At 36.8% G+C, this 21,842-nt stretch overlaps 6 protein-coding genes and 2 long non-coding RNA genes across 13 annotated transcripts; 5 read left to right on the top strand and 3 right to left on the bottom strand.

The window, feature by feature from the left end:
• The first annotated feature begins 66 nt into the window (after positions 1–66).
• LOC124338232 lies at positions 67–2,297 on the top strand. 2 transcript variants are annotated; one of them, XM_046792322.1, is made up of 5 exons: positions 67–496; positions 575–617; positions 676–747; positions 807–970; positions 1,035–2,297. In XM_046792322.1, exons 3-5 carry the CDS (start codon positions 685–687, stop codon positions 2,176–2,178), a joined length of 1,371 nt encoding a protein of 456 aa, XP_046648278.1. In that variant the 5' UTR covers positions 67–496; positions 575–617; positions 676–684; the 3' UTR covers positions 2,179–2,297. The 2 variants fall into 2 exon arrangements, with proteins under 2 accessions (XP_046648278.1, XP_046648277.1); XM_046792321.1 differs by having other exon boundaries at positions 575–747.
• Positions 2,298–2,304: 7 nt separating this feature from the next.
• LOC124338284 (E3 ubiquitin-protein ligase rnf8-A-like) lies at positions 2,305–4,119 on the bottom strand. Its single transcript, XM_046792412.1, has 6 exons — positions 3,768–4,119; positions 3,479–3,697; positions 3,330–3,422; positions 2,911–3,250; positions 2,661–2,835; positions 2,305–2,590 (listed from the first exon to the last, which is right to left on the bottom strand). The coding sequence occupies exons 1-6, from the start codon at positions 3,858–3,860 to the stop codon at positions 2,425–2,427; spliced, it is 1,086 nt and encodes a 361-aa protein (XP_046648368.1). The 5' UTR covers positions 3,861–4,119; the 3' UTR covers positions 2,305–2,424.
• Positions 4,120–4,228: 109 nt separating this feature from the next.
• Positions 4,229–6,150, top strand: LOC124338253. The gene is made up of 4 exons (XM_046792349.1): positions 4,229–4,490; positions 4,568–4,737; positions 4,802–4,965; positions 5,027–6,150. The coding sequence occupies exons 1-4, from the start codon at positions 4,340–4,342 to the stop codon at positions 6,021–6,023; spliced, it is 1,482 nt and encodes a 493-aa protein (XP_046648305.1). The 5' UTR covers positions 4,229–4,339; the 3' UTR covers positions 6,024–6,150.
• A 1,301-nt stretch (positions 6,151–7,451) lies between these two features.
• On the top strand, positions 7,452–9,703 carry LOC124338228 (putative uncharacterized transmembrane protein DDB_G0290641). Its single transcript, XM_046792317.1, has 4 exons — positions 7,452–7,754; positions 7,823–7,992; positions 8,055–8,218; positions 8,286–9,703. Exons 1-4 carry the CDS (start codon positions 7,601–7,603, stop codon positions 9,538–9,540), a joined length of 1,743 nt encoding a protein of 580 aa, XP_046648273.1. The 5' UTR covers positions 7,452–7,600; the 3' UTR covers positions 9,541–9,703.
• A 284-nt stretch (positions 9,704–9,987) lies between these two features.
• On the top strand, positions 9,988–15,807 carry LOC124338211 (SET and MYND domain-containing protein 4-like). Its single transcript, XM_046792294.1, has 16 exons — positions 9,988–10,164; positions 10,237–10,640; positions 10,699–10,852; positions 10,927–11,085; positions 11,145–11,448; positions 11,521–11,768; positions 11,840–12,026; positions 12,095–12,266; positions 12,338–12,484; positions 12,546–13,096; positions 14,592–14,686; positions 14,762–14,846; positions 14,912–15,036; positions 15,119–15,221; positions 15,339–15,428; positions 15,495–15,807. The coding sequence occupies exons 1-10, from the start codon at positions 10,019–10,021 to the stop codon at positions 12,821–12,823; spliced, it is 2,199 nt and encodes a 732-aa protein (XP_046648250.1). The 5' UTR covers positions 9,988–10,018; the 3' UTR covers positions 12,824–13,096; positions 14,592–14,686; positions 14,762–14,846; positions 14,912–15,036; positions 15,119–15,221; positions 15,339–15,428; positions 15,495–15,807.
• Positions 15,808–16,172: 365 nt separating this feature from the next.
• Positions 16,173–17,758, bottom strand: LOC124338613. 2 transcript variants are annotated; one of them, XR_006917908.1, is made up of 3 exons: positions 17,618–17,758; positions 17,189–17,384; positions 16,173–16,471 (listed from the first exon to the last, which is right to left on the bottom strand). It is a non-coding gene; the product is annotated as an uncharacterized LOC124338613 (long non-coding RNA). The 2 variants fall into 2 exon arrangements; XR_006917909.1 differs by lacking the exon at positions 16,173–16,471 and adding an exon at positions 16,574–16,682.
• An 829-nt stretch (positions 17,759–18,587) lies between these two features.
• On the top strand, positions 18,588–20,340 carry LOC124338094. 4 transcript variants are annotated; one of them, XM_046792161.1, is made up of 6 exons: positions 18,588–18,767; positions 18,878–18,913; positions 19,017–19,326; positions 19,407–19,544; positions 19,610–19,732; positions 19,799–20,126. In XM_046792161.1, coding segments are annotated over exons 1-6 (633 nt in total). In that variant the 5' UTR covers positions 18,588–18,765; the 3' UTR covers positions 19,823–20,126. The 4 variants fall into 4 exon arrangements, with proteins under 4 accessions (XP_046648117.1, XP_046648118.1, XP_046648116.1 ...); XM_046792162.1 differs by lacking the exon at positions 18,878–18,913 and having other exon boundaries at positions 18,589–18,767; positions 19,799–20,124; XM_046792160.1 differs by lacking the exon at positions 18,588–18,767 and having other exon boundaries at positions 18,828–18,913; positions 19,610–19,727; positions 19,799–20,340.
• LOC124338096 lies at positions 19,586–21,014 on the bottom strand. Its single transcript, XR_006917656.1, has 4 exons — positions 20,938–21,014; positions 20,797–20,842; positions 20,649–20,718; positions 19,586–19,650 (listed from the first exon to the last, which is right to left on the bottom strand). It is a non-coding gene; the product is annotated as an uncharacterized LOC124338096 (long non-coding RNA).
• Between the last annotated feature and the right edge of the window lie 828 nt (positions 21,015–21,842).

The following is a 21,842-nucleotide window of genomic DNA, read 5'->3' as shown; positions in this document are numbered from 1 at the left end:
GACCGATTGAGTCATCGCGTAAAACGCGGGGAACCAAAATTTTTAAATATTTTATTTAAAAAAATATTCGTTAGCCTATTACTGAAACGAATTTGATCGCCGTCGCGCCCGAGCGATGCGGCCAGGTGTTACAATCAAGTGGCGACCATAAACCGCATAAACTATTCTCTGGCAACATCCACCCATCAGCTTAAAAAAATCGGATTCGTTGGTCTGACGTCGAACGGTCGAAGCACGTCAAAGTAAGTAAAGCAGCGAATTTGAATCTAACAAAAAATAGTTTTCAAGAAAAAGAAAATGTTTCAAAGATATGTTTCTCAAAGAGATGAAAATGTGTTACTAAATGTTAAAAAGAGTGCCAAGTCTCTATATGATGTGTGTATAGACAGTCTAACTCAGCATATGAGCCTCTGTCAGAAAAAGTGTGAGTTGAGACAACTTCAAGATGTGGACATTATAGATTCTGAATTTAATTCAAGTCCTTTTGAACAACTGTGTAAGTTACAGAAATTATAATTTGTTAAAGTTACACATTAAAATTTTACTTTCCTTCATGGGATATGTAAATTATTAGCACAACAAATCTTGGCTGAAGTTGCCGAAGTTTACAATGAAAGGTATTTTGAAAGTAAAACAGTCTTCATGCAGATGCTAATGCTAACCCCACACTGTCAGACCTTGTCAATGGAAAATTATAAAGGAAAGCATGTTATAAGTTTACTTAAATTTGCTTCTGTCAGATGCCCGGTAAACAAATTCTATTCAATAATATCTGGTTAAAGATTCTTTACAGCTTTTTATCATAGGAATTACAATTATTGCGGTTTTGGAATAATTATGACATTCCAATGAAAGATTTATTACCTTCAATTTCTAAATTTACAAAATTGCAAGTCTTGCATATTGTGTCATCTCCTATAGAGCTGGACAGCCTTTTTAACACTCTTGGAGCTAACTGTCCAGATTTGAGGTATATTCTTTACACAAATTGTTGTGTTTTTAGGACATATGAACGAAACCATTATTTCTTTCAGAGCGCTGCAACTATCAGCGCAGGTGATGAGGGGATGTTGCGGTAAAATGGTGTCGGAAGATGGAATTCAAGGTCTGTGTGTCGTTGGTAAATGCAAGTTAATTCATACATTAGTTTTTGATGACATCGAAGTTACAGAAGAAGTGATTGCGATAGCACTTGAAAATCTACCCGTGTTAAAAGTATTTCCCCATCGCTTAACTGTCAGAGTTTTAGCCAACCTTCATCGAAAAGCGCTCGGCAAAAAGTTGTCTATTCCTACTTTTTCGTTGTCAAGCATTGATTTATATAGACATGATGATTACGCGACCGCCGAAGATTGCGTACTAGCATTAGCCGTTTGCCCCTTTATAACGAAAGTGACTGTCAGGTACTATGATCGTCGATTGACGGACGATGATTTTCAGGTCTTGCACTATTTCAAAAATCTAAGAAACCTTCAAATGTATACAAGAGACTATACCAACGATTATACTAGTGGTTTAGCCCCTCTACTTAAAACGGTGGGGAATTCTTTGATATTCTTAAAGTTAAAGGGTTTTCACAAATTGGATGTCTGTGATATCATCGAGTATTGTCCCAATCTGCGCTCTCTTTCTCTTGTAGATAATCTCGACTATGGCAGAATTACTATTCTCGATACACATAGAGCGAAGAAGAATATCGTACTTAAGAATCTCGAAATGTTGCATTTTAGTGATCTAAGTCATGTAAGTCGTGACAGTATGCTGCCTGAAAGTCTATCTTTACTCCTGTCATCGCCTTCCCTACGATATATTGACATGTACCGTTGCATAGCAGTAACTGACGAGGCCCTTCTAAAAGCTGCTAACCTTCACCTATTCCCAAACCTTGAGCAAATCCAGTTACTACGCTGCGATCGCGTATCAAGAAAAGGGTTTGAGGCTATGATTCAAAAATGTCAATCCCTCAGGGAATTTGGGTTTTTTGATTATTTCAATGTTGGATACTTTAGGGGATGGCGAAAAACATTTGTTAAACGAAATTGGCAGACGGATTTCAGTGTTGATGATTTCCTTGGTATATTTTTTGATTACCATGGTAACCCTATCGTTATAAACCAGCCAATAGATTTCAATGAATATCATAAACAAATGGTAAATCTTGCTTCTTTGCGATCTTAGCCCTATAAGGACAAAACAATCGATTCCATGATTATCTGAATAATGATGTTTTGAAGGAAGTATTTTGAATATTTAAAAATTTTACTGTAGTTTGAATGGTTTGAATATAGTGTCTTCTTCTAAAAATCGTCCGATTCTCCACTTGTATTCAGTTTATTTTTTTAAATAGTAGTTTTCATTTATATTTTTCATAAAAATTCATAAAATTGATAAAAAGATTAGAAATAAAATAGGAAATTACGCACACTATAGAACATGCAAATAAAGTAGGGTATAATACAAAAACAAAGTCACCGCAATATAAAGACAGGTCAACGCCAGTGCAGTTTCACCGATCCTTGGAGTAGGTACGCTGCTGGACGAGCCAATATTGATGACAGGTGGCCGACTGTTCTCTGGGCTGCATGGAGGACTGTAGTGCAACAATAGAACTTAAAGAAAAACCTTTCTTAACAATTGAAAAGTAGTTAGCAGAGACTGACATTGACTGCAAACGGTTTCTTGACATCAATCGCCTTCTTCCAATGTTAGCAAGCATTCTGGTGTAGTGGATCCTGCGTCTGTTGTCTAGACGTTCCCTGGACAATAAGGGATTCCGAGTTAAGTTGCGAACAATTGATGCGACCATAGTCGAAGATGATACAGCGGCGGGTGGATCTATCATACAGATAAAAAATACGACACTGATCAAACTTAAATCTTCACTGCACATATAGCAACCGGGAAACTGACTTTGAGCGATGCTTGGTAACTCCTCGATTTGCATCTCTCCCAAAACCAGACCACGGTCAGTAATCCGGTAAAAGGGATTGTTGTATTCCGGTGTTCGTAGTCCAGCAGCCAAAAGATTTCGGTGCAGTTCCTGATGTTCCTTTTCAAATTTCCTCCTGTTAGATTGTTCTTCCTTCGAATACAAACTGATCATGATGGCAATCATGTTATCGACCAAGAAATTTCTTTTTTCAGCACGTATTGGCTCTCGACATATAGGGCATCCAGCTGTAGGCGACTCGCTTTTCCATTTAGCAACACAGTATTGGCATAATGTGTGCATACAATTCAATGAAGTAGCCTATGTGATGAAATAAGATTGGTAGTGTAAATTGCGTTTTCGTGGGCGTAGGATAGAACTCCCGAGTTAGTCAACTTACGAAAACCGTTAGTTCTGAACAAACTCCGCAACGAAGTTCTACCAACATTTTATCCAAAATATCCTGGTGATTTGGGCTAAATCCTGCGTGAATCTAAATTTTAAATATTGATTCTATACACGGTTAAAATCAAATTATATTTGTAATACTTTGAGTCCAGTGTGATGTTGTAATTGGGCATAAATTAAGTTTAGCTCCACTTTAATATGATCAAACTCCAAGGTGAAGACATCAAGCTTTTCCTGGCATTCAGCAACTTGTTGGCACTTCAGCTTATTCAAACAAGTTAAAAGATGACATTGATACTCCATTTTGGCTAAACGCTGATCCTTTAGTAAACAAATTTCTTTCTCTTTATTTTTCATTTCCTGGAATGGAAAAGGTTTTAAATTACTACTTAGAAATAAATTTATAACAAACGTCCCAGCATGTACTTACTTGTTTTAACTTCAACAATTTTTCTTTAAGCTCGAGTAGAAGTTGACACGCTTGTTTTTCCATGTTTGTGTTTGATTCTGCGGTGAAACTCATTCATTGATGTTCACGGACGTCGAGGGCAAACTGAAAGTTGGTTACTTGTCTGTTGTCTATTTAATGCCTTCATGAGGTCGATGAGGTTACGAACGCAATTACAAATATTAGCTGTAGCAGTGTAGAAGAGTGATTTTAACGAGTTTGACATTTTGACTTTTGTGAAATATCGATTCAATCCAAATATCGGATTAAAATATTTAATTTTCGTAGAATTTCAAAGCCCATTTTAAAATGAATAAAAATGTACGGTAAATAATTTTTTAAATTTAACATATAATCTTGCCAAATTTTTTCGTTTAAAACAGTTTTACCAGAAAATATTGTTGCGACCTGACATGTGCTTTTTTTTTGCTGAACAAAAAGCCAAAAAGGGAAAAAGCTAACAGACGTCGTAAAGCACGGTGAAGAGATTATCTGTTTTTTTTGCTTAATTATTATTATTTTTCCACTGAAGTTTCCTATGTTGTTTTTCTGTAATGCCGCGAGTAAAAAGAGTGGAGTCTCTTTTTGAAATTTCCATAGATTTTATTACCGAAAACATGGATACATTTTGTAAGGAAATTTCGACTCTGGGTGAGGTTGACGCTGTCAGTCACGAAGGAAGCACAAATATTTTTAATCTGTTACGTGAGTTTTTGTTCTAAATATTATCCAATTTGTCTTCAATTGATGTATTTTCATTTTTTGGGCTGTCAACTTTCTAGCTTCCTGTTTTATCGAAGAAATCATCAAGGTTCTTGGAGAAAAGGGGTATTTAAAGAAACAATTCCTTGAATACCTGATAACCCCCAGACTTCGTACTTTAGACTTTAGTACCATGTGCGTTAGAAATGAAATTTCTGACCTTCTCCGTTTTGCTGCCAACAGATGCCCAGTTAGAAATATAAAAATTTACACATATGGTTTTAATTTTAATTTCATTCCAGCTGTTGTGTTAGGAACTGAAAACTTTGATGCTCTTTCATCCCACATATTTCCTTGATAATGAAGACTACCTGAATTTCATCCCAAATTTTACTGAATTGCAAGTACTGAACATTTCTTACTCAAGAGCTGGAGATATTTGCTTGGGCATTCTTGGTAGCCATTGCAAGAAATTGAGGTAATTTTAAACATTATAAGAATTAAATCTAGACATGTTGTATAATGTTTTGTTTTTTTAGGGAGCTGTATGCTGAGCATAGTTCAGTGACAGATAGTGGTCTTCAAGAGCTGTTTCTTTTTGGGCAATGCAAGTCAATTAGTACATTGGATCTTGATTGGACGAAAGTGACCATGACAGGAATTCAAATGGCATTAGATAATTTACCTTCCTTGAGGGTGCTTCATCACCAATCTACTGTTGAATGTCTAGTCAAAATCCATCAAGCATCGTCTCATCAAGAGCTAGATATTATCCCCAAGTACAAATTGTCAATGCTCGCCATCCGTTCTCCCTTTAAAAGTGGTAGTCTACGTATAGCGGTATCCTTTTGCCCTTTGCTTACTAATGTCGATATCAGAATGCCTAAAGAATTGACTGACGTTGACCTATTAAGCTTATTGGTTCTTGAAACCCTTTGCGACCTAAAAATTTGTGGGCATCGCGATGGAAATATTACATTTCCTGGCGGTGTGAGACCTCTTTTGAATTCATTAGGGAATTCGCTTAAATCTCTAGAACTTTCCCTGTTCCGTGACGTTAATATTCCAGTAGTGACGGGATCTTGCCCTAATCTTATCTCCCTTAATCTTTTAAACAATTTGAATTATATTAATCCCTGGCAAGATGGGCAGAATTTTTTTAAAAGCGATGAAATCTTAATGAATCTCGAGGCATTGAATTTAAAAGGCCGCATTCCCTCCCTGCATATTTTTTTGCTCCTTTTTTCTCCCTCGCTTGTGTGCGTCCGCTTAAACGATTGCGACACCCTCACTGACGAAATTCTAATGATGATCTCCATTTTCCATCGATTCCATGATCTTGAGCACTTTGAAATTTCAAATTGTAACTTTGTGACCAAGAAAGGTATCGATGTAATCATGCAAGACAGCAATGCGCTTAAGAACGTTGAGTTTAAATGGTGTGATAAGGTGACGCGCCAGAATATTTGCGACTGGAAGAAGAAAGCCAATGAAAAAAATTGGCAATTGTCTATTTCGGCTCAATTAAGTTTTTAAAATTTTGTTGTCCTTTTATTGCATTCGTTTATGTAACATAATTGGGAATGTTCTGATAATTATCAATTAAACTGAAATGGTTAACCTCGAAATTTTAGGAAAATTAAAAAACCCTTTAGTGCCTGTTTTTAAATCGTCTAATATTTTTGCGGTATTGGCCATTTCCTCTCTCTCAGTGCATCAACAGGACGCCATGGTGATTTATTTTCTGAAAATGTCTCCCAAGTGATCCTTGCTCTGCATCTCCTTCAGCAGGATCGATGCGCGATGACATACTAAAGTGAATCGAGTGGCGAGTAGGAAATCCTTTTCTTCGACACGATGGTCACCACCATGGTAACAGTTAATAATAACAGGCAAAGACCTAATAAATTGTCAGCTACCTGCGCTGCGTTAAGCAAGGTACCCAGGCTGTTAGTGATTTTTTTTCCATAAAAAAATAAATAAATAGAATATGCCCTATCTCCTTCTGCAAACAGAATGACTATCTCGCTTCTTCTTTTCTTGTGAGGCCCACCCAAGGTTCGTAGCTAATATACAGAGTTTTAATAGAGTAGAGAACTTTTTCCAATTGGCTCCGATGGGAATTGAACCCGGGACTCCGGCGTGCATATTAGAGACTATACCACTAAGCCATAAAGTAATATACTAAAAAATGAAATATTGTTATGTATTCTCAGCCAATACTTTTTTAGGATATGATCTACTTCCGGTAATAGTTTGATCAGGATATGCGACCATGGTATAATGGTTATGGCATCTAGCGTTGTGCCAAAAAGTCCCGTGTTCGATTCCCACTTCCGCAACATTGTCCTCCATTGTTGTTCCCCATATCGCTCTGTATAAAATAACCTTGCATGTACTAACCCTTACTAAAACCAACTAAACCAACTACTAAACCACTACTACTAACTACTATGATAAACTAACCATGCATGTACTCACCCTTACTAAAACCAACTTAAACTAACTACTAAAACACTACTACTAACTAACACCAACAACTAACACTACTACTAACCAACACCAACTACTAACATCCTATATGCGCGGCATATATATATAAACACCTTAGATAAATTCGTTGGGGCAAGTCAGATCGCTTATCATCGTAAGACGTGGGACACTCTTGTACGCAGTAGTACTCGAGGGTTGGCTACTGCTGTAATAGACCGGTATGAGAGATGGCGAACCCTGAACGAAAAAACCTTTTTAATATTTTCATTTTATAAATGCCTATGAAAGCTTCTTAAGCCTCCCGGCGAGCAAGATTAATATTTGTTTTTAAATGACAAAATGCTCATATCAAATTATCAATCAACTCATGCGCCGTCTGATGTCATCGAATTCGATTCCTATTTCCCGCTATTTCCAGAGTGATTATTTAGCAGTTTGGCACCGTTGCACGAACCAACAATTTTTTTTTTTAATCCTTTTGCATTGTGCAGTAGCCATAGCAGGTCATTTCTATGCTACTTAAGAAAAGGAAATAAAATAATTACTAGTGTCAGATCTTTCCTTATAATTGTAATCACATTTCCTTTGAATATCTGTGATTTAATATTGTCGATGCAAACATGCCACAAGTAAAAGGTGTTGAGAGTCTGTTCCAGTTGTGTTTAGACAATGTTACAGACCACATGGATGAATGGGCTAAGAAATCGCCTAAGTTGAATGGAGTGGAGGACATCGAGTTCATCCAAAAAAGCACTAATCCTTTCTATGATTTACGTAAGTAACTTGAATTACATAATGATGTCGTGACTTCATATGCATTTTTCTATTGTCAATTCTTTTAGCTTCTGTTATCATAGAGGAAATCATTCTGCTTCTTAAGAAAAAAAAATTGCTTGAAAACAAATTTATTGAGCTTCTCATCACTCCACAATTATGGACTTTGGATTTCCGTTCAATGCGTGAAAAAGATGAGGTGTCTGGCCTTCTCCGTCTTGCCACCATCATAAGCCCAGTATGTTTCAAAATTTAAACATATTTAATGGCATGAACATTTTACTTACTGACACACTTTAGGATCTGAAAAATTTGTGGCTTTGTCATGAGGAATACTTCGTAGACAATGATAAATATGAGAGTTTCATTCCCAAATTCTCCAATTTACAAGTTGTGGATATTTCATATTCTAAGAAAGGAGACTCTTGCTTGCAGTTACTTGGCCTATATTGTAAAGATTTGAGGTTGGTCTCTTTGTTTTATTTATAATGTCAGTTTACTACAAACAAAAAAACATTGATTTTTTTTTAGAGTGCTGCATGCTAAACACAGCTCAGTTTCTGACTATGGAATTCAACAGCTGTGTGTCAGTGGACGGTGCAAATCCATTCATACATTGGATGTTTTTAGTAGCTTCACGTGTGTTACAACTAAGGGTCTCCAGTTGGCCATTCAAAATTTACCTGCCCTAACTATACTTCGTCACCCATTATTAGTTGACGCTTTGGCCGGTATGGCTCAGGCTGCCATGGATGAAAAACTTGAAACGCCCAAACTATCCTTGTCGACACTCGCCATCCATTCGTCATATAAAGCTGGTAGTCTGGCTCTTGCTGTGTCCATATGCCCGTCTATTACGACTATAGATGTAAGAATGGCAGAAGAAATGACTGACATTGAACTTCATGCCCTATTACCTCTTAAAAATATTAGTGCCATTCATTTTTGTGCTTCTGACCATAACACATTTGATGGTGGCATTGTCCCCCTTCTTAAGTCTTTTGGAAAATCTTTGAAGTCGTTGGAACTTTTTTTTTTCACCTCTACCGTTAAAATTCGTGCTGTTATCGAGTATTGTCCCAACTTGAAATCCCTAACCCTCTGTTGTAATAGCAGTTACTCGATGGCGTGGCCTGAAGAAGGTCAAAAATCTCGTGAAGGCGAACCGATCGATGGGGGACGACTCGAATTGAAGAAGCTTGAACAGTTGCAGTTTTTTCTTGGAAAAGGATGCATCGACAGTGAAGTTGTGTTGGCACTTCTTTCATCCTCTTCGCTCAAGTCTATTTTCTTAAGGGGTTGCTGCATTCTCACTGATGACGTTCTGCTGAAAGCTGCTAATTACCACTCGTTCCGAAACTTGGAGTCTTTAGATATATTTGATTGCAAGTCGGTTTCAATTAAAGGTATTGACGTCCTCATGGAAGAAGGCAATTCTCTCAAGAGTCTCGACATTCGTGATTGTGGGCAGATTTTGATTAAACACATTTCATCTTGGGTCAGGAAAGCTGCGAAGAATAATTGGGAATTATCTGTGTATCCCAAAGTTCCTCTTTGTTGCGTTGAACACAGCGATTCTGATGATAGCGATTCTGAAGAAGGATTTGAATTGTTGCATTTTTTTCTAGCTGGTTTTATACATGATATGCTGGGTTCGGATGATGATGATGATGATGATGATGAAGATATAGAGGTAGAAGAAGACAGTGATGAAGACCAGAATTGGAATGGAAGTGCTGAAGAAAGTGAAGGTGTGGAAGACGATGACGATGTTATGGAATTTTAAAATTAATCAATAATGATTTTGTGAACTGGTTTTTACTGTATTCCCTATAGTTTCTGTTCGCAAGTTTGTTTTTTTCTACCGTTTTATTTTTTTGAATGGAAATAATGTTTGGCTGGAACGAGTCCTCACTCCGCATCCTGGAAATATAGTAATCTTGATTTCAGTAGTCGCTTTCATTAGTTTTCATTATTTCGTGAATTGCGATGCATTTCGTTAGTTAAGGGACACGGTGAATCTGTTAAAAATTGGTAATCACTTATTTCACATTTTTAATTTATTCTAGTTTCTATTTCCTGAAAAAAACTTCTTGGATTTATTTGAAAATTCAGTCAGCACTCGTCAATTACTACTTCGTAAATAAATAGGTTTGAAATATTAAAAATTTATTCCCGCTACTGATTTCAAGTTTACAACGTTTGTAATTAGATTTTTTTCGCTAGATGGCGTTGGAGCTGGTTTGTTTTGATTTCAGAAAGAAATGTCTCGTGAACTAAGTAACTGGCAAGAACTGTTAGATTCTTTTACCAAAACCGGCGTAAAACAAGGGAAAGTCAACAAAATTCATCAAATAAAAAACAGTAATGCCGACAGAATTAAAGAAATTCTACAGGATGAGGAATTGAGGTATGTTTTAAAATTGGTAAGCATTGATTTAAAAGTCACACAGCACTCAGCTTCTTTTTGTATAAATTGCAGAGGGGTGTTGATAAAATGGATGAATCACCAGATAAAGCGTGAGCAATCCGATGAAGCAACTAAATATTTTCGGGAGGTTGGAAACAGACAGTTTTCTCTCAAGGATTACTCATCATGTATAGAAACATACACCCAAAGCATTCTCAGTTGCCCTGAGGAAAGTGAAGTTGAAAAAAGTTTGGCCCTTGCTAATCGTTCTGCCGCCCTATTCCAATTAGAGTTATATGAAGACTGTCTTGAAGATATCAAGTTGGCGATTAAAAAAAATTATCCTAGTCACTTGCTGCCTAAAGTTTTAATCAGAAAAATGAAATCGCTTAAAAAATTGGGCAAAGAAGAAGATTTACAAACAACAATAGAAGAATTAGAGTCTGTCATGAAACACTTGCAAATGACAGAGAAAGGTTTTCATTTTTTCATTTAGAATTTAGTTCTTAAAATATATTTTCTAATTCTCTACAGGAAAAATCCAGTCAGATATTAGGTCTGTGTTGCTGGATAACCAAGATAACGAGAATGGTCCAAGGGAAGCATTATCAGAAAAAGAAGATCTGGTTTTTCCTTATTGCGGGGAAAACTCTTCTTTTAAAGGAGCAAGTTCTGCCTTGAATATCAGGTAAAATTTCACACTTTTTTCAAATGAGTATAATTTGTAATGGTATGCTGCTATTTTATTCTTACGCTAAACAGCCACTCGAAAGAAAAAGGGCGCTACGTTGTAGCTAACAGAGATATTAAAGCTGGAGAAACTCTTTTTGTGGAGCAACCTAATGCGTTGGTGGTTTTGCCCGACTTCCAGACTTCTCGATGTCATCATTGTACTCGTCACTCATCAGCAAAACGATATCCGTAGTTCTTCTATACTATACAGGTGTCATGCAAAATGCATTAATTCCCTCAATTTGCAGATGCTTGGCTTGCGGTAAAATTTGGTTCTGCAGCGATTCCTGCCGCCAAGAATCATCCTGTTACCACAATTTTGAATGTGGACTTGAAGCGGTACTGAACTCTGTTGGAATTGCCCATTTAGGAGCGAGAATTGTTCTCTCTCATGGACTAGATTCAGTGTTAGCCTTTCTGAAAGATACCGATAAAGTGAAAAAAGTGCCTGGTATTGATGGGCCATACGACACTAAGAGTTACCAGGTTATGTTCCATCTAGTCTCTCATACTGAACGGATGGCTCCTGAAGAACTTTACCAATACGCGTTGGTAAGGAATTCTAATCTTCTTCTGTACCACTTGTATTGTATATTCATGGTTTCTTTATTTTTCTGATTGTAGACTGCTGCTTTCCTAACTTTGCTACTGGAACAACACTCGTCATTTTTTCAGTCAGCCTCTCTAGAGTCTCAGTATCTAGTTGGTGGCCTGATTTTGGTTCACGTCTGTCAGATGGTGAGCAATGCCCACGCCATTACGGAGCTCTGCCTTATAGACGAGAATAATGAAAGACAAGAAAGAATTGCAACCGCCATTTATCCTTCTGCCAGTCTCATGAATCACAACTGTGATCCGACCGTGATCAATAGGTTTGATATAGTTATTCAGTTTTCTTTCCCAGCGATTTTCACTGAGTGTTCAAATGCCGCCCATCTTGTAGTTTCCAAGGTAATACGCTGATTGTGCGAGCTATCCGTAATGTTCGCCAAGGAGACGAAGTATTCAATTGTTATGGACCACATTATCGCCGAATGAGAAGGAGTGAAAGAGTAGAAGCTCTAGAAGCACAATACTGCTTCACTTGCACCTGTGATTCTTGCCTCGATAAAAATACTGAAGATTTCCAGGTAGCTGAATCCAGGCTTTTATTTCTAACTTCAGGATCTTCGTATTATTTATTTGTTTACATTTCTAGGACGTTATATATTCATTCATGTGCCCGTCTTGCCAAGGATCTCTCATCAACCCCACCGGAAATAATCTATCCGCTCAGAATCAGATGGCCCTATGCAGGTCGTGCAAAACACCTCAAAGTTATTTCACCCAGCTAAAAGCGGATTTAGAGGCAGTGTCACTTGATGCCAGAGGTATAATTTTTCAAAACTATTAATTTGTTACAAATATTTTCATTTTCAAACTAATTTTATTAAATAAAAAGGAACGGAAGCGATGGATCAAGGAGATATTATGGGAGCAATCAAACTGTTAACTAAGTGCGTGCAATTACGTAGCAAAGCTTTGTTCAAAGGGCATCCGGATTTGGGAAAGAGCGCTGACAAGTTGGCCCAGTGTTACGCTTTTATAGGTAAATTTCATGAATTTCATTTACAGTCAAAATTTTTAATTGCTTTAATTTTTTCATGCAGGGAAATACGAAGAATGCGAGAAAATGCTACGAATCTCTCTCACCGCTGTTGAGCATCGCTATGGTCGGTACAGCATTGAAATGGCAAACGAGATGCAGAAATTCACGGATGTGTTGATGGAGTTGGCGTCGGGCAGAAATCAGCGTGCGCGTGATGAGCTGGTTAATTATTTAGAAGAAGCAATGCTCATCTACCGAATCCACTACGGTCCCTGGAGCACCAGTTACAAAGAGTTACAATCCAAAAAAGTCCATTTGACTTCTCTGTTGATGAACTAAACCTCGAGTTAACTTCATGCGAAAACAAAGTTTCTTCAATTTAAAAAATCATTCGAGTTTATATGGAAAATCATGAATGAAATCCAACAAAATAAAATGCAAATAGTACGAAGAAGGTACTTCAGAAAACATGAATACGGGCCTCTCGTGAAATTTGTAAACACAATGCTTCTTATTGTGGTCCCTAAGACCTGACTCCCGGTGATTTCTCGTGTCGTGTCCCTTGTACAGGATTTATCTCTACCAAGATGCAGAACTTTAAGTGATGACAAGGTAAGCTTAACTTTTTTTTTAAGGATTTTGATAGCTCTAAAGTGGGATGATTTATAACAAGATGTCGATGAGCTATAGAGCGTTAATTTGCACATCCTTTAAAGCATTATCCCAGTTATTGTGAAGTCATTTTGATCTATCCCAGCGCACCCGAGTCTCTTTCTAAAGCTTTGAGCAACTTTAACCAACCACTTATGCTACAATTCATGTATTGTATACCTGCATAGTATGTATAAACTCCAATAAATGTAGATAGAATCAATCTGACTTTGCGCTATCATACTTCACTTCTTCAGCCAACTCATATTTTAATTATTTTAATGACACGGTCAGGTGCACTGCAGTCTGACGTTGCGCTATCTTGGGTGTTGTAATTTGGACCTCTTGGAAGTAAGGTAGTAAATAACTCCTAAGAAAGGAGTTCTATTTAAGGACCTTTAATATATTTAAAATTCAATGAAGTTTTAATTTCGGGAATGAAAATATTTTAAAAATCGTTGGAGTTCTATTGTCGGACATGTAAATAATTTTTAAAAATTATTGGAGTTCTATTGTCGCGTAGTGGAGTTCTACTGTCTTTTTAATGATATTTAAAAAAAGAGTTCTTGTATCTTTGGAGTTCTACTGTCATTGGAGTTCTACTGTCGCAAACAAAGTAATTTTTAAAAAATATTTAAAATATTGGGGTTCTATTGTCGGTGGAGTCTTTAGAATCTGAACTGAGCTAGAGCGTTACTTTCACATCTTTAAAGGCATTATCCCAGTTATTGTGACCAGTAATTTTGATTGATAATTGACTTAACTTTTTATAGCAACAAAGCTCACTTGTTAGATTTTTAATAATGTGTTTTTTTTCCTACTTCCGGTTTTCTCATTTCAGTCAGTAGTTCAGTAAATATTCATTCGACGCACAAAAGAACCACATATTCGTGATCCTCGTCAAATTTGTGGTAAAGTTCATGTTTTGTTTTTTACGTACGCGTACTTCCGGTTTTGAGAGTTTTCCTGAACTATTCTCGATTTTGGCCAAATTTTGGATTTCGTTTAAATCACACTTTATCGACCCCAAATTTTACGGAGATCACGATTATTTTGTTTATTTTGTCGGCAGTTCAATGGTTAAGGCGCTATCGCTTACTTCCGGTACACTTCCGGAAAATTTGCATAAAACTAGCAAGTGAGCTTTGTTCCCTATAATGCTCTCAAGATTTCAAGCTAATTTTAATCAAATTATAGTGTGCTTTTCTAGCTCAAGTTGTGTCACAAAACTAATTACATTCTTGAGACTTTTCCGAGTTTCATAGTTGCCCAATAGATGGCAAGTGTCCTCGTTTTTCATGTAATGGCTGATTGTTGTTGTCAAAAGTTCCTATTTTTCGAGGAAATTACCGATTAATTCATAAGTAAATTCAAGTTTATGTCTGTGCAACTCGTTTAATTTATTATTCCGTATGTGTATTGGATCAAATTTCATATTTATCATTATAACCTGTAGGAAGAAACGCGAAAGGAAGCATTCGCCTTCAAGTAGCCTACGATCAACCCTTTCGTAATCGACGGTTTGCTGAATGCATCATACAGTGAATACAGGTAAAGACCAATGATAGCATTTTTGTTAATATTCATAATAATTATCTGGATTTTCTATTGATCTTGGTATGGTAGGTCACTAACCCCAGTGTGGACATACATTGTTTTTTTCCGAACATGTTTTTCTACAAATGTTGCATCATTGACACTTGACAGGCAAGTATTGTTCATCTTTCAGAAATTTTAAACATTTTTATATGTCATAAATTGTATTTTTTGTCATAGAGAAAGCTAAAGGCCATGGGTAATCTTCAGGTTTAATGCAGCAACTTCCGAGAAGTCACATGAAAAGATGCAGGGCATATACCAACATTAGTTGCATTTTTCTGAATGTTTTACTCAAGTAGTAGGTAGCCATTAATTTCAGCTTATTGCAATCAATGTTGCAATATTTATCGACATATTTCCTTTGGATTCATCATGATTAACTAGTCAAAGCTAGTTAGAACTCTAACTCAGATACAGAAGACTGCTGCTGCTGCCTTACAGCCAAAGATAGAAAAATTATTAAATTACTCTCCTTCTTCAGACAATTGTAAGTTTTATTTTTTGTCATAACCCCCATAGTTTCTGTCAATATTTTAGATTTCATGTTGGAAAGTTAACACAATTCTAAAATAACTAACTAAATCATTTGAATGCTCTGTCATAGGGAAAACTGTTGGAGTAATCTCCTCGTCTTCAGCACTTGACTCATTACATCTTCTGGATAGCTTAGAGAAACCTGGTTGGTGTTATCAAGGTAACTTCATTTGTCATGTCAGTGAATGTAAATTTTGTTATTAATTTTGTTTTCTTCTTGATTAAGTCATTTAGATAATGACTGAAAGGATGCGGCTTACAGACTGTGAACATCAGACGGGATCAGACTTCAGCATCTCTACGACAGAAACGTGCAATGACATCCTACATTTTCTACGCGGATCATCTATTGTTATTGTTGGTATCAGTGTTTTCTTATTTAACCCGTTGGCTGCCACGCCTTTGTTCTCCCATGTATTAGCTCCTTAGCACGGGCCGCACTGTTTGGTCTCTTGGTCCTATGTGCCTTGGGATCGAACAGTTGCACCTGCCCCAGATTCGCCGAAAGGCCCTGTTAGGCAATGCACCATAGGGACTTCCCCCTTGTCGATACGGTGATGGATTCTAGAGGTTGTGCATTCCATCTTCTCCTGTCACCGTGTCAGCCCGGACTTGTCAGCAATGGCAAGTCCCATCTTGGTTATAGATCCTTCTGACGTGACGCGTAAAGTAGTAGAAAAACAAACTACGGGTTGTACAGCGTGGCAGCCAACGGGTTAATTGTGTGTGTGTATGTATGTATGTATTTATGAAAAATTGGATATGTGTGTGCTTATAAAACAGTGGTGGAATTGTGGGTGGAGGTGGGACAATAAATGCAATTCCTTTATACATTGTTTATTGTAATTCTTCAAATCATTAAAATTATTCCACAAAACAATAAAAACAAAAAGTTTCATTCACGATATCTTTGGCCTTTTCTTCTTTTTTTCTTTCTTTTCTCATATTACGGTCAAGAAATTTGAAAAGAAAATTACGTAAAAACTCTGATGTAACAGTCTTCACGGGTAGCTAGTTTGACAATAGATGAAGCAGACTACACATCATATTTGAAGTGGAAATTATTTTGCACCATAAACCAAAATTTAGTCTGCCAGAAAAGTGTTGAATACATCTTGGCCACAGGTTCACTGCATCTGGGAACATTTTCTTTCTGTCAAGCAACAAATTTTCAATAGGCATGGAGCCCTGCTGTCTGGAATCCTAAATGGAACAAAAAATACAATGAGAAAGCTAGAACACTAATAAAGTTATGTAATTTGTCAAAGAACTTAAAGTGAAAGAGCAAAAATTATTTTGCCAGTAAATTTATATCAAGGTTCACTGCTGCAGGTCAAAGGTTCACTGCCTGAGAACATTTTCCTTGGGTCTGGTAACAAATTCCCCAACTGCTTAGGACCCTGCACTCTGGAAACTTAAATTATACAAGCAAGGCGCATTTAATTGTTTCGTGTTTTCTTTTGCCAAAATCGAGATGACATCCACCGTCAAATTCCGTTATCGTAAGTTGTTAAAAATTAGACGTGAAGAAAAAAATGTTCAGTCTCAGATGCCATAATGTAAATCAAGATTAACACACCTTTCTCATTTTTGTACAAAACTCATGTAAATCCAGATACCCTCCCTTGTTAAGTAGATAAGTGTTATTTTTTTTTTCAAATGAGAAATAATTAAGTAATCAAAACATAAACTTTGAACATTACTTTAACATCTCGCAAGGAACATTAACATGATTTTGATGAAATGCAATCTAATGATGTGATGCCAAGTCTTTCTGCAAGAACCTAACAGCAATATGTAACTGCAATTACACAATAGTTACAAATTGGTGCTAAGTCTTTGCATGTGAACTATAGTTTGATTTCTCTTAATGTGTTACATTTATATCAGTGGACGTTAACTTAAGAAACTCTTCCTTACATTTCAACATCACCCAAAAAAGTAGATTCGCTGGTTTGGCCTGTGAATGTTTAGGAGGTTGAGGCAAATTTTAGAGGATTCATACATTTCACTCATAAATTTAACCAATCTCCTTTACATCCCCAGAATATCAAAGCCTAACTGTTGGTGTTGGGTGAACAAAGTGCATCAACGTTTATCGTCGATGCTGCATCCTCTGAAATAGAAAAGTAAAAACGATTTACCACAGATAAGAAATGCATCAAATCAAAAAAATCACATATCTAAAAATAATTTGTAAACTTAACAAAATTGCCTCTCGCCATGGTCTATTAACTGAATAGACCATGCTCGCCTTTGAAGAGAACACAAAATCATTTACCCATGCTTCCAGCCATGAAACTTTACCAACGAATTTTAAGATAACCTCTGCAAATTCTGTTAATTTACCTCTTAACAATTGTCCTGGTCCTCATTTTCTTTTCCTGCATGTTCTCGTTTGAATCTGAAAGCAATTTCCCAACATTTAAGGGTAGAATTTCTAGCAGAATTGTTTCGTACGACCGGTAAATCGAAAGCATCATGGACGACTACCCAAGCCAAGCTTGATCTAGAAGCTTCTCTACCAACTCAGCCTTAGGCAAAAATGGCCACCGGAAACTCTGAATCCCCCTAGCGGCAGCTATTTAAAAACGTTTGAATTCGAACAAAGCATCATAACCGGATGAGAAGATAGATGGAAAGATTTTCTATTTATTTCCTTCAAAAACATTTTTCATAGTACAAATTTCATTGTAAAATTACTCTCTAATCTTCGTGCATGCATTATTCAGGTTAAATAGGCAGGTTGGACACAAAAAGAAGTCACCAAAATAACAAATTCTTTAAATGAGTATTTTAGATAGTTACATCAATATAAAGATAAAGAGACGTAATCTCACATAATGTTCTGTACTGGAGCCATGTTACACTATAAATACGCAAATTATTCGTTATCAATATCTAAGGAGAAAATAGAATTTTTCAATTTATGCAAGTGACTACAATTTTCGCATATAAATAAGAGTCCTTGGATTTGAAGCAAAACCTTCAGCTACCTGTAAATTGCACTTAATGGCACTGAGCACGAACTCGCTTACCATATTCGTCTGATTTCAATACTATTTACATTGACACGACATGTTTTGACTTCTTTCAATTTCTGTGGACAAGCTACAGCCAGTTGTTGCAACCATTTATTTGTAGCTACCTGCTGTCATCACTGAGTAATCCAGGGGCCGCTGTTTTATGGAAATCGACTGATCCCAATAAAGGAAGTTAAAATCGCGTGACAGACGTCACGCACAACTCCATGCCCAAATACGGAGGAGGACGTAACGAAAATGTAAACTGGCGACCTGAAAAAAGGATGGCGATACACTTTTGTATTTAGTATAAACAAATACCGTGACAACTCACCAGCACATGTGCGAAGCGCTTATCCTTCAGTAGTTTTCGTTTTATCGAATTTCACCGATTTTTCAGTAGGCCAAATCCTGGATGCTCTGAATTTTTCCAACAGGTTGTTAACGCGTACTAATCCTCAATTCAACAGCTAAATGTAAGTCACAAAAGTTAACGTTTAGCTTCTTTTATTTCTTTCAAATAATGAAAATTTTGTTAATTTACCTTTTTGATGGATAAAATTCTGTCTCGTAACAAAACTCACAGGAATCTGTTAAAAAAACAATTTGAGAATGTATTTAGGTCAGTAATTTCAAAATTGGTTGGATTGAATTATCCTCTATAAAATAAACCACGGACGATGGAATTTTCGTATTTGAAATGCTAAAATGATTTTAATTGCTAGGGATCGCCACTTAAGTAAGAACGACGAGGAATGCGGTGAAATCAAGTCTATCGAACTACTTTCTCAACCGCTTCCAAATTTAGCGAAACAAAGTAAGTCGAGCCCCGAGCAGTACGCCAAGTCCCTGGACAACATCGGCAATAACCAGTCTACGACGAAACAAGCGCACGAGAGACATTCAATGGGAAAACCGGTCTTGTCGGTACTTTCTGATCCTGTTATCGGTCCTTGCTCCTCCGCCACTAATCAGCATTCAACACAAGACGCGATTATGGAGGAAAATGCCAGAATGCGGAAAGCCATCAACGATGTAAATTTGAATAATGATATGTAACCTGTTAAATGCGACAAAATTTAATCATGGCTAAATGAATTTAATCGATGAAACAGGCAGTATTGGCTCTTACCCGGAAAATTCACGCTCCATCAGAACAGACTGAAAATGTCTTTTTAATGTTCAACATGCTGAAGGAATCTGAGAGAAAACTAATCAAACAACGTCGGGATTTGGAGGCTATGGCAATCAAGGTTAGGAAAAATATTAAAGTATTAAAGTTATTTGAAACTTATCGCATACGTTGGCCAATCATCAGATGAGAACTCGAGAATCCCAGTGGAGTGCGGAGCGACTGGCCTTTGAAGAGAAGGAACAAGTCAGTAAACAAATGATTTTAACCTTGCAAGAAGAGAATTACAAGCTACGGAAATCACGTACAGTATGTTTTCTATCATAATAACTATTAAATCTTCTCATTCTAATATTCAATATTTTTTTTACGCAGTTTGTCTCGACACCTCGCAATTAGATTAAGTAAAGGAGTATCAAGTCATCTTTTAGAATCTGACCTTTTATGGTTCGTCGACTGGTTCGTTTGCATTAAAGAAGCCCCAAAACAAATTTCCAAATGAAACTGTATTTCTTTTTCGCCTTGTGAAACCATTTTTAGCCAAAAGTACATCTGTCTTTGAGTCTATCTGTTCCATAAAAGAAGTAGCCTTGTTTTAGAAAGCGATTGTTCATCCAAATACAGAGATACATCCCTATGAAAAACACAAGTTTTCTGACAGTTGCAATACACCAGCGATTTTAATGCGAAGATTGGAGCCGACGTGGCCTTCTGCATTGCAATGCAGTTACGTAAAAGTTTAAAAAGGAAAGACGGGCAACTGAAGTGGCCTTTGAGGCTTTGATATACTATATATATTGAAATGGGCAAAAATTTTCTTAGTGCATTTGATGAAATCTCCTCTCTTAATGGAGATGATGTTGTTGTTTAACCTTACAACTCATTAGCCCTACCGCAATGTAATGCTGACAGAATCAGTACCCTCGAAAATTCAAATGACTCGAAATAACTTTCGATAAATTCCTTTCCCTCCAAAGGTTAAAAAGCCACAATTACAAACGATGAAACGACCTGTAGTGAGCTAGCGTACTGGCGACTCTGATACTAACGATTACATAATCACGCAAATTCGTGCGAGTAAAGAACATAGCGTAGAGTATCCTAAGTCTAATAAGGACTTCGCAAATACAGTGGAAAATACACTGCCTAAACACTCTGTTACAGACTCAATCATAAGAAAACGATGCATAAGAAAAAGCAATAACTGAATAAGTTCATCACTTACCAATTGTCTAGTCTAGATTTCCAGTTCATGTCTACTATTTATAACCTTAGTCTGTAGTATTAGTATTTTCCTGAACCATAAATATTGATAAAAATAAATATGTTGGATGATTTAAGCAAATTATCACAACATTTTGAATGGTTTATACCTATAAGCCCCCAACCAGCCTCCAACTTCATCAGAATAATCTAGAACTTTGAAATAATTTTGGGACAATGAATATCAACACTTAATACATGTGTTAACAAAAGGTAAACAAGTATCAGTTTTAAAAAATAGAAATAATTACTTTTAAGCTGGCTCCACTTTCCCAGGATTAAAACAAAAAATTAGCAAAGAAAAAGTTTGTTTTCATTTTGATAAAAGTTAACATGCATGGTTGCCAGCAAGCATCTATGGATTTCCATTTCTATTTATGGGTTTTTGAATTATTTCTATAATTTTATTTCATTATCTTTTACTTGAAAAACGTGCGTAATTTAAAAAAGTTTAAGAAAATGTAAACCTTAATTTCATAACGTTTGATTTAAATTTTTGAAAATTAAAAATTCTACGCCGTGACTGACTGCTGACGAGGATAGCCGAAGATGCCTAGTGCCTAGTTTATATAAAGGTCACCGCTGCCCTCTACATTATTCGAAAATTTCTTTGAGGTCTAACAAACTCAAAAATGTCTTTCTCAGCTATGATTTCGATGGTTTCTTCGTGGTTTTTTACGAGCACCACACACCAAACCCGACAACCAGACAACTCACAGTCTCACGTACTCGATTCTCCTGTGTCATACCGACACCAGCAGGTGGAATTGAAACAAACACCTGATGTGGAACGTGTCCAATTTGGCAATTTCAGTACCCGACTTCCTTCTTCCGGATTAATTCCTCCTCCTCCATACCAGAGAGGATATATTCCGCCTTCATCTGGAGTAGTTCCTGGAAACGAACCCTATATTTATCCTACACCACCAAGGGGTCCAGTTATGATGCGGAAACCTACTTCCGGATTAATTCCTCCGTCACCAAACCAGAGAGAAATTATTCCGCCTTCATCTAGACTAGTTCCTACATACGTGCCATCGAATGGCATCGCATACGGGATTTACCCTACACGACCAAAGGGTCCAGTCGTGAAGCGGCGACCGGTTGCAGAAAGAAATCAAGATTTTCATCCATATCGCAAGATGGGAAAGAAACC

Source organism: Daphnia pulicaria, chromosome 4, assembly GCF_021234035.1.
Source record: "Daphnia pulicaria isolate SC F1-1A chromosome 4, SC_F0-13Bv2, whole genome shotgun sequence".
Taxonomy (NCBI): domain Eukaryota; kingdom Metazoa; phylum Arthropoda; class Branchiopoda; order Diplostraca; family Daphniidae; genus Daphnia; species Daphnia pulicaria.
Note: the sequence above shows the minus strand (reverse complement) of the source record. Positions and strands in the feature narration are given on the sequence as shown.